Source organism: Triticum dicoccoides, chromosome 4A (assembly GCF_002162155.2).
Source record: "Triticum dicoccoides isolate Atlit2015 ecotype Zavitan chromosome 4A, WEW_v2.0, whole genome shotgun sequence".
Classification (NCBI taxonomy): Eukaryota; Viridiplantae; Streptophyta; class Magnoliopsida; order Poales; family Poaceae; genus Triticum; species Triticum dicoccoides.
This window is the reverse complement of record NC_041386.1, coordinates 744,353,261-744,365,082: the sequence shown is the minus strand read 5'-3', so window position 1 is coordinate 744,365,082 and position 11,822 is coordinate 744,353,261. Positions and strand designations below refer to the sequence as shown.

Here is an 11,822-nt window from a genome sequence, read left to right as displayed (position 1 = left end):
AAAGAAGCACAAAACAACCTGAATGTTCAGAAACAGGGTGCAAAAGGAATTAGTGGTCCACTGTTTCTGAAACACAGCAAGCACATAGATTAGGCCTACTTCCACTAGGGGAAACATAATTAGATCTACTTAAACAAGCTTCACCTTACAGCTCAACTACATACATCATTGAAAGAAATAGGACCGATCTGAATATTCGGTGTGCAACTTAACCACACTCCACAAATATTCAGCTTCCGTATCACTTGTCACTTCAATAGATTTATTTAACTCCCCTACCTAACTTTACCTCGGTTTTAATAGCCACACTAATAGGAGGGCACTAGAAGAACTTACGACGATTGGTTTGTGTAAAAGTACCTGCGAGCCATCTTCCATCCGCTGATCTTCTTAAACTGCCGCTTCTTCTATCCTCTTTTAAAAACATTTTCACATTTGGACCATCAGTGTTATCTATATCTTCTGTCTCATGATCATCATCATTAGTTGAGTTACGAAGCTTACTTGCCTTGATGACGGTGCTGCTAATTCTGTCCGTCTCTTGAGCTGTAGCGCTTTCCTCTGCTTTTGCTCTGTTTTCTCAACTCTGAATACTTTCCTGTAGCTTAAGGTTTCAGGTCAACTTGGGAACAGACAGAGATGTTGCCTCCTCAAACTACGGCATACCATTTCAAAAAATTGACTGAAGATCATCTTATACACCATCACAATGTGTTAAGTGTCACAACTCACATGAAATGCAGCTAACTGAGTACAGACCACAAAATAGACAATGGCGCTATACATAGTTATCCTGAAGCTTGGCAATGAAGACTGAACAGAAAGGCCTAAAGTGGATACAGGCAGAGGAAACAGCCAATTATCTAATCTGAACGTTCTTATAGCAACCAAAATGCAAAGCATGTAAATGCAGCAGGAAATAAATACATCAGGACTGGTGCGTTTGAACAGTACAGAGAAACCTTGCCATATCTTTGGTTATTTTCTCCTCAATACAGAAGACACGATCGAAATGAGTTCAGAGATAAGGGATTCAGACTTCAGAAGGACTTTGGGGCTGACGTCGCAGGTATTATATTCAGGGGTACGGTGGAGATGTTAGCGAAGATACAGTCCATCACTAAAGGCATGAGATGGAAGAGGCAAAATAAGCGATCATGAATCTGGGCCATTCAATCCTGAGAAGATCTTTGTTGCTGTCTTACTGGATCGGAGAGCCCTCTCAAAAGCAGTAGCGATATCTACGTCTGCGAAATTGTCGATTGTCCATCCCCCATTCTCTCTTAGCTACAGGATATCTGTACATAGGAGGCAATCCGAACTATTTACAGTAGTTGTGATAGTAGTGTCACCACTGAGTTGTGGTCAGGACTCCGGACTCGCTTGGTGCATTGCATGCTTGTGAGTCTTGTGACACGTTGCCACTGTGCGTGTAAGATGAAATCCATGCAACCGTTTCGAGAAGATATTCGATCATATTCATCTGAGCGAATACGAAATGATACTCATGTGCTCCTTTCCAAATAAATTTATTTATTTAGAGTTTGAGAAATTTTGAACAGAAAAGAACACAAGATACAGATTGAATTTGATGTTCAAAAATAACTGATAGTAGCATGCTACGGTAGAGATAAATTTGGGTCATAGTAACTGACAGTAACATTTCCGGAATCCAAATTGAAGCAAGAAAATCATAGCTAGCAAATCAAAAACCAAATTGGCACTTTCTCCAAAGTCCAAACTCATACATGTCTTCTCTTTTTGAGCAGACTTGAGAATGAGGCAGAGGCAGACGTTCCAGCAGCCACTAGATGGAAATATGGAAAGAAACACAGTATCAGTCAAACAAATCCTTGAATTGACCATCACAAATAATATCATTACCATTCAGAGGGTGATAACAGAAGTGAACAAAAGCATACAGTATCATGTAGCGAACTGGGGAAAAAGAAATAGACTACAGAATATGAGGTGCGCACCTGATTGATAGTAGAGAAGACATGCGCCTCTGTTGCAGCCAAAGTTGAATCATCAACAGTGAAAAGCCACACAGGCGCAACTCAGCAACCTTTATTCAGTTGACCAACTCAACAACCCATCACGGCGCTCGCAATCCAGTTACCCCTGTATGACCGTGTGGCAAACAAATTCCACACAGGCGGTTGCCCATCCGGGGTCCATGAATGAAGCTCAACCACCTTTTCATCACTAGAATTCTTTGGAGGCCCAATTACAATCAGCCGGTCACCACACGCTTGGAAACCCATGTCCAAGCCATCTTTGTTCTTAGACTGTACAGGCAATTTTCCAAGAGTGATCCACTTATTGTCCAGCTTATCATACTGTTTCAACTCATTATTCTCACTGTAATCAGCGGCATAAAGCTCATTCTTCAAAACTACAATGAGCGGAGGAACACCCATGGCTATATTGTTGAGCCCCTGAGACATGTTGTCGATGACCCTCCATGACCGCCGGTTCAAGTCATACTCCTCACCGCATGTCAATACCTCGTGGCTACTGTTAAGACCACCCATCACATAGAACTTGCCATCCATGAATGCGCCAGAGCATTTGTACCTAGCCCTATTCATGCTGGGAAGGGGTGTCCAAGTATGTGCCTCTGAGTCATACATCTCTGCGGAGCTCAATACATTACGAGAATAATCAGCGCCTCCCACGACATACGCCTTTTCGCCAACACTTGCTGATCCAAACGAGAACCGCGGGGTGTTCATCTCATCCACTAGCCCTGTCCATGAATTGGTAAGGATGCTATATCTCATCCGCCAGCCCTCCCCAAACAGCAGCAGCTCGGTTCCTATAGCCAGCGAATCCCAGATGACGTTTTGAGCCGGTGGCATCTTGGGCACATGGATCCAGCGCCCAGTGGACGGGTCATGAGCCTCCCACTCGTGGGGATTACGGCCAGGGAGGTAGATCCAATGCTCCGCTACCCCATTCTTGCGACGCAGGCGGTAGATTTCCCCGCTGCGAACCACCGAATTGAAATCGTGGTTCAGGGAGGCGATGGTGCCATATTCCCACCTGGAGAGGCGGTGGAGGCAATGGATGAAGAGGTCACGACCTATCACACCAATGATATTGCTCCATGACACCTCTCCACCACCATCAGCTCCCGCTCCTGACAAAACTCGACAAATTAATTGACGGGTAATTTATCACCTGGTCCTGATGGCAAATTGTCTCTGTTAGAAAAGTATACCTGGAACATGCAGCAGGCAGGAAGTGGACTCCGGTGACCTTGCTGATATCCTGCAGATTACAACAACCATGAACAGTTAATTACGTACAGGAATTGAAGAGTTACAATAGCTCGCCGCTGGCACTACCTTTTATCGCCATGGGAACCAGAATCCACTAGTTGCACGTTGATTATAGCATTGCTCGGATGATTTCTAACTATCCCTATCCTCGACACATACTTCAGATCGGCAGCTGCGCCCTCAAATTTTGCGGAGACCTCTCTAAGGCGTGCCATATGCTCGATGTTGATTAATGCATTACCATGTCGATATTGTGTCCACTGGTCACCCTCTGAATAAAGATCAAGTCGTTGGTCCATTTGGGGGATGGCGTCGAAAACGAGCCTGAGCTTCCAGAGATTAGGCATTGCGTCCGCCTCAAATTTTAGCCAAGCTATTCCACTCATGAACCTCAGCTTCAAGTACTTGAGAGCTGTGAATCCAGCCCCCATGCAAAATATTATCTTAATATTAGGTGACTTCTGCACATACAATGACATAGCAGTGAGGGCAGGCAACCCGCTAAGAATATCAACATCATTTACTGATAGTCCAGCCACTGCAATCTTCAGAATGCACAGGTTGCCATGTTGGATATCCCACAAATGCATTTTGCAAAATATGACGGGGATGTGCAGTGAGACCTCAATTCTCTGGACATGGTGGGTAAGTTTATCCAAAATCCACCTAACTCTTGCTTTTGAAGCGTCACCATAGCTAACAGAGGATCCGTGAGCCACCAGTTTTACAGTTTTCAGGCTGTCATGTCCATACATTAAATAATCCAGAGCATACATTCTTCTCTTCAGATGGTCGTAATCTGAAGAAGGCGGTGTAGAAATGCAAAGATCCTGCAGGTGGTTCGGCCTGCAAAGGCTTAGATCATCACCGAAAGACCAATCCAGCAGATTTGTGTGAGGAGGAAGACTAAGGTGCAACAAGCGCGTGAGATATATAATGTCCCATGGAACATAAGTGCCACTTGGTGTATCCATAACATCCAGTGTTTCCAAACACTGCAGCCCTCTCATACGGTTTGGAAGTCTTATGCAGACATCACATACAATCTTCAGATATATAAGATGGAACAGTTCGGATATCCCAGTGAGGTCTATAGCCAGGTCTTGGTCACCATTATGATGGCCAGATAGATGAAGGTTCAGAACACGAACAAGCTTGAACTCTCCAATGCAAGGCATGCACTCTGATAATCCAAAAACTCCAAGTGAACGTACTTGTGACTTTCTGATGTTTGCTGGTATCTTGGCATATTTTGCATCACCAAGTTGGAGAGACAGTCGACGGACCTTATGAGAAAGTGCCAAATTCTTTCGGTTGTAATCTACTACCACAACGAAATTCTCTTCTGCAGACTTGTGTGCTATAAGATCATGTACCACGTCGTGGACTGTGCATGACATCACCTCATTGTTGAAGTTGATAGACATAGGTTGGATGAATCTTCTGTCAACAATTTCATCGAAATACATTCCTGCAACTTCCTCCATGTTTTGTCCTTCACTTGCAGCAAGAAACCCTTCAGCCACCCATTGCCTGACCAGGTCATATTTGAAGATTATGGAGCCCTCTCGATACATACCAAGTTGGAGCAAGCATGTCTTGAGGTGATGAGGAAGGCTGTTGTAGCTGAGGTTCAGTACTTGTCTCGTTCTTTCTGAAGTTGAATTTGATGACAAACAAGACACTAGCGAATCATGTATGTGTGTCAATAAATCCATTGATACGGAAGGCTGGTTTGCTAGCAGACTAGCTATGCTGATTGTTGCTAGCGGCAAACCACCACATATTTCTACAATCTGGCTTGAAACTTGTTTGAATTCTTCAGGACAACGATTTTCAGAGCCAAAAATCCTGCCAAAGAATAGCTTCCTTGAGTGATCATCATCCAAAGGTTTCATCTCAAAAACTTGTTCTGGGTCATCGCTGCAACATGCTAATGCAACGTCTTCAATCTGTGTAGTTGTTATTATTCTGCTTCCTTGACTACACTTGGGGAAAAGCTGATTAATAACATCCCATGCTGCTGTATCCCATAAATCATCAACAACGATTAGATACCTGCATGTCAAGAATGCACGCATGTCATATTTACGTGTGAGGTACGCTAGAAAAGAATGAATTTTTAGTCCATACATGTCCAGGACTTATGGTATTAACCTGAAGTTAAATGTTATTGCCAGCATCAAGTTAGTGCTGACTTGAAGAATAATACTAATGTCCGTTGACTCGACACATGCATGTACTGAAGCTTTTCTAGCTCACTGCAAAGCTTGTCTGAAAAACAACTTTTCATAAGTTGACTATATCATCATGCCTTTTTTTTCTCAAAAACAAAAGAGCAACCTGTAGTGATTTAATGTAGTACATGTGATTCTGGACCATGTGGAAAATAAGTACATAGTATGCAATATAAGTGTTGTACATATGATTTGCATATAAGTACCTCTTGCCATGTAGATAATTCCTGATATTTTCAGCAGTAACACGAAGTTCATCAGAAGCGTCTTGGCTTCCTTGGGGCTGCTTCCGCTGGAATTGTGATAGCATGTCGCGGAAAAGCCTCTTCATATCAGGCTTTTTGGACACCCGGACGAAAGCCCGACAATGGAATATCCTCCCAATTTTATTGTACAACACTTTGGCAAGCATTGTTTTACCAAGACATCTAGATCCATGAACAGACACCACCTTGAGCTGCTGATCCGTGTCATTAGACAAAGACTTGATAAACTTTCTCATCCGACCATCAATTACTAGGCCGGAACAAGTTTTCTCACAAGGCAGTGGCGACATTGGCATTATAGGCCCAATGGCTGAAAATCTACGTGCCGCCGAGGTGCTACAACAATGGAGCTGGTACCTCTCGTACCGTCGGATCGCCTCCCGGGCATAGATCCTGAATTCTGATACCTTTCCAACTATCTGCTGGTACCACTTGTGCTTCCTGGGAGCACGAATGACATCAACACAAATGGTTTTGGAGATAAAATGTCCTGACACATCAGGAGCTGCATATTCGATCTGTTTCTGCCACTTGAGCCTCTTGGGAATCTTAACACGAGTCATCTTGTGGTCAGATTTGTAGCCAAGAGACTCAGGGGGCACAAAGTTGTCAATACAATCTTGGATGTCATAAGATAACTCCCGTGCCTCTTTCGTCCAGCACTGGGCCGCCAGGGGAGGGTCTTCCACCTCTAACATATCTTCAAGGTATGAGCCTATTTCTTCAAGATCATCTCTGAGGAGCTGCGACCTATCATTGACCCCCTTGGTCAGCTTGCATCCATGAGGACCTAACATCATGTCAAGCTTCTTAAGTAGGGGTCTCATGGCACCCAGAGAAACACTGGTACTAGCATTCATCTCTCTGCCTCTACCTCCTATTGAAACATCTGAAAAAAACATAGACGAGAAAGAACGGTTTAATTTACACAATAGATGTTGCATGTAATACATAACTACCAGTACATGTCACACTCACATCTATTTCTATTCACATATCTGACATTCAGAAAAGCCAAATTATATGGATTTTGTACTTTACACTTCACTCATCATATCCACTAACACATTAAAATTGCTGAACAAACAAGTTGCTTATAGATTTTTTTTGAGAAAGAGTAGACTTTATTGACTCAAAATGAAGCATCAAAGATACAAGCACAATAAGCACACGCCCGTTGTCTGCATGGATAGGACGCCCACAACCAACACACACACACACACACACAGGCAAAGACAAAGTTCATAAAAGACAGAAGCTCAACTGTGTTTATTCAACCAGTTTGGCCGACGATCCACTCGTAGAACATGTGGATGAGGTATGTAATCTTGTCTCCGACCCGTTGTGGTCGTGTTTTATTTTTATTTTTAGTTTTGTTTGGTACTCGATGACTTGAACTTGTTTTCATGTTTAATAAAATTGGTGGTGTGCATCTTTTGATGCAGAGGCTGGGGTACTCCCCTTTTCGGAAAAGACAATTACTCTGTAATATAAGGGCAACAAATTTGTGATTACCTAATTAGCTTGCGCAAATTGTGATGTCCAGTCGGGTCTCATCTAGTGTTATTATCGTTTTGCTAACCTATGCCTGCAGCAGTGTAAATTGTGTTGTTAAGCCCCCCCCCCCACCCCCAAAAAACCCAATCGCACATGCTAGTGATGAACAATGCATGGCGAGACACACATTATAAAAATCATGTGTGTGATGGTTTGCACATCGCCCACGGTCACTAGTAAGCAATTGTGTGCAATGTCTTACCGACAGGTTAAATGGATGAATCTGTGTGGTGTTGGTGGGCACCTCACAACGTTTGATAAATAAACCATGTGTGAGATAAATTGAACATGATTTTATGAGCTCAACTGTGCACAATATGTTTTACATTTCGCACAGAAAAATTATTGTCTGAACTGTATCGAACAAAGTTAACACGATTTTGCACAGTTGAACGTGTGTATTATACTAGCAGATGACATTGTATGCCTGACCATGCGGAAGCTACACGACGACACTGCCTAATACATGCCACAGCCGCCCCAGCCCTGTGCCCTCACTGTTAGCCAAGACTGGGATCCCCGCCACGAGGTCTGCCCGGCCCAATCTTGGAAGAGAAAACAGGGTGGTCGCCAATGGAGTGTGCCATGAACAAGGTGGGTGAATGCGCAAGCATAGGCGATGAGTTGGTCGCCTGGATGGCTTGAGAGTTCGTTCCAGTCATTCAGAATGGGAGGCTGACACCTGTGCTGCCTTCCATGACACCGAGACATCCACCCCCACCGACAAGTATGGCACATGCACCTCCCACAGCAACTAGTGTATCTATATCACCTGGTATGCAGAGGCCGGTGGTAATCCTCCTTTTCGAACAAATCTATATCATCTAGTTAGTTGAATGCAATGTCGACAAGCGACAAATCTATGTACAATGTTTTAACTGGCTAATTTTGCCCTCTTGTATATCGATATGGATCATTTGTTCTCGAGTGTTTGATGTCTTCATAGGCACAATTTTGAAGTGCACTCTTCTCTTGGGAGACAATGTGTTCGATCATAGCGGGAGTTATAACCGTTTACATATACTATGAGGGAGGGTAATTACAAGCGTTTATACACTACATTCATTCAAACTACAACAACAAAGCTAGAAATTCAAATGTAGTTCAAAATCACAGAAGTTGTTTCTCCATTAATATGTTATTACTATTGGACTTTCTTTTTCCTTGTGCAGCCTCTGTTTTGGGTCAATAGAGCTACTTTGGTTTTCATGTGACCACCTTCTTAAGGTGGCTATGCATATCTACTCCCTCCGTTCACAAATATAAGATCTTCTAACTTTTTTCTAAATCGGATATACATAGACACGATTTAGTGTGTTTGTTGACTCATTTGAGTCTATGTGTAGTCTATATTAAAATTAACAACAACATTTTATATTTATGAACAGATGGAGTATTTAAAACACAAGCCACCACTACAAATCTGCTAAATGTTTTATCCAAGCGATTTGTACATGTGGAAGGCGGGTGGCGCGCGGCCGGTTGGGTCGTATCCTAGGCATTTTGTTAGTTATTGGTTTGTTATTTTTTTTAAATGTAGATCAATCCCTGCCCTCTAGACATGTTGATGTGCACAACCATATATGATTGATTATTCAGTGATGGCAAGCAAAGCTAAGCACTGATGCTCAACAAATTGGCCTACATAAAGAGGGGCAAAATGTAGGAGAAAACGCCGGAAGCATGTTCAGGGGTGCCTCCTCGTCGCTTCTAGTCACTGCCTCATCACCATCTGCGAGTTTCCTACCGTATTTGTCAATCTAGCCTAGCTGGATGCGGGGGGCAATGGCGCCATTGCACCATGCCACCTGGAGGTTGGGGGTGCTATCTATAGGACATGCATCACAGACGGCACACTTGTATACATGAAGCCCTAGCCGATCTGCACATGCTCCATCCGCCAGATTGACATGAAACCGTCAACTGCATAGCTCCACTTACAATCGTTGTTGATGGATGTCCTCAGACATCGGCTATGAAAGCTGACACCATGTTTCCATGTGTCCACACACACTACCACGGGAAAATACGGTCGAAGTAGCCTGGATACCGGCACAAAAACATCGGCTGATGTTGCTGCTGCAGGAATGGAAGACAATGGAGTAGGGTGAGCTACCATTTGTTGCTACGGTGCGCTAGTCAGAAGCACGCCGAGGGACACTGCCCTCTTCAACTCTGCCTTGCCTGGCCCCCACGAAGATAGGGCCTCCCACGCCCCTCGTCTGAGGCAAGCCCCGCCGCCACCCACCATGGAGGTTATGCCCGGTAGCGCATCGACAATGGTGAGAGGAGGAGATACAGATAAGGAGCCTCTAGCGTTGGCGGCCTAGTGGTGTCACCAACACAAGCTCCTATTTTTTTGATGGATATTGGTGCAAAATATATAATTAGACACAAAGTTATGGTAAGCGTGGCTAGTGGTATGGTATGCTTCGAAAAATAGCCATGATGCCGTTGGTGCACTCGACGACACCCATCTCCACTCTGGTCAACAGGCCGTGCACTTGCAAAATCACACACAGTACCGGTCACCAAGTTTTTTTAGTGGCAGCAGTCACCTGTTTGATGTAATTCATACACATTAGCATCGAGAATTGTGTTGATGAGAGATCGACGTGGGAGGTGGTTGCCTCTGCTGTGACCAATGTTTTAGATTTCATTTATTATTGATGACTAATTTCATGAATTTCAAAATATTTTGTTGTGAATTTTGGATGAATTGATAAACCATAAATTTAAAATTCAAAAAAAGTACATGAAAAGATATCGCTAAATTCTAGAGTCAACCCCGCAGCTTCACTAAGGCGTCGTATGTTCTTTGCCACTAGTATGTAGGAGTAGATGGTAACTGAAATACTTTAGATTTCCATGTCTTTTTATACAACTATATATATATTTAGTTAGAACGACCATGGCCCAAATGATTTTCTTTCAAACCCCACTAAAACCTTGGCCCAGGGATGGTGTCTATGACAATGCTGATGGCCCGAGCCTACCACTGTGGCAGAGATAATGGTACAACAACAATTGTAAATGGGAGAGAGACAAGGTTTTGTGCAGTATAAAACTTAATGATTTTCTATTTTCTTCTTTGTTATTTATATTGTCATTACAAGAAAATTTCATGCCTAAGCTGATGCTACCGGTCGTGCCATCCCCCGACGCTTGATGTGAGCTAGGTGTGCGCACTTGCGGTGATCAGCACGTCATGCCATCCCGTGACCAGATCAATGTTATCACTAATCTAGACTTGCAATTGTTTTTAGAGTGTTTGTTTGTCTTAGTATGAGACTGCACTACTCATAGGCTGTTGGTCACGTTGAGGTTGTACCTGTATGGGCGTCATAAGCCTAGTCTTTAGGATCCTAGAGAGATTAGAGGAGAAGATAAGACCTCTGTTGGTATGTGAGGTGTGAGAGGCAGCTAGAGGAAGAAGAAGGAGCTGCTCCGGTCAGCTCCAACAATCAAGGCTGCGCCTATTCACCTAACGAACTAACAGAAGAAATCAGTCCGAAAAAAGTCATGTGCAGGCACATGTCCTGGCGGTTTATTTTTTGCTAACTTATAAGAAAATAACAGCAGCTAGGAAACGGCTCTAAGCAGGTTCAGTCTTGATCGGGTTTTTTTTTCTTTTCTTTTTGTAGGAGATAGCAGTATAGAGGGATAAAAAAGGAAGGAGAGAAAAAAGTGTCACCTTGGGTTGGATAAAAAAGGACAACTGTGTCCTGCTCGTCGGCAATAATGCCATGATCCAGCATCTTGTTGTTGCGGGACTCGCTGCACTGTGGGCAGGGCTCGGAGCCAACCCTCTTACAGGCTTGGCAGACGAAGGCGGCGTACGGCCTTGGGGCGCCGTCGAGGAGAGGCCGCAGCCCGCCAGCCCGGTGTAGCTTCCTAACATCGTCAGGGCAGCCAACGAGCCGGCCACCGACGAGGAGCTGCGGGAGGGAGAAGGCGCAGCCCCGAGCCGCAAGCAACGACTTGAGCTCGCAGCGATGCGCTTTGCTCCTGGACACGTCGCGCTCGTCCATGGTCAGGCCGTAGCCCCGCAGCAGGGCGCGCAGGGCGTAGAGGTTGGTGGAGGTGCGACCCCTGCGGCGCGACGCCGACGCCGTGTAGAGAACCACCTCTGGCTGCATCTCCTCCTTGCCGCGCGGCCCGGATGAGGAGCTGCCGCCAGGGTCATACATGTCCGCAGATGAGTGTTGGTGGCTAGAGTTCCGGCGAGACGAGACTAAGCAAGTGGTGGCTTTGTTGTGTGTCTCTCACTCTTCTTCGTCTCCTTCTCGCATGCATCAGACGCTATGCATCACGTGCATTATCTTTATTACAAATTACGTCCTCAAACGCTATGCCTGTGGCCCTATGCGCGCTCCATTAAATTATGTTGTGTTTCTTTCGAAGCACTGGGATCAGACTGGAGAAGATCTCACTGGATTCTTCATCCTACAAAGGGCCACCATTTTCCCTCTGAA

At 44.5% G+C, this 11,822-nt stretch overlaps 1 protein-coding gene across 1 annotated transcript; it reads right to left on the bottom strand.

Moving 5' to 3' along the window:
• Positions 1-2,087: 2,087 nt before the first annotated feature.
• LOC119288376 (disease resistance protein RGA5-like) lies at positions 2,088-11,584 on the bottom strand. Its single transcript, XM_037568009.1, has 5 exons — positions 11,042-11,584; positions 5,731-6,679; positions 3,354-5,345; positions 3,227-3,276; positions 2,088-3,142 (listed from the first exon to the last, which is right to left on the bottom strand). The coding sequence occupies exons 1-5, from the start codon at positions 11,535-11,537 to the stop codon at positions 2,088-2,090; spliced, it is 4,542 nt and encodes a 1,513-aa protein (XP_037423906.1). The 5' UTR covers positions 11,538-11,584.
• Between the last annotated feature and the right edge of the window lie 238 nt (positions 11,585-11,822).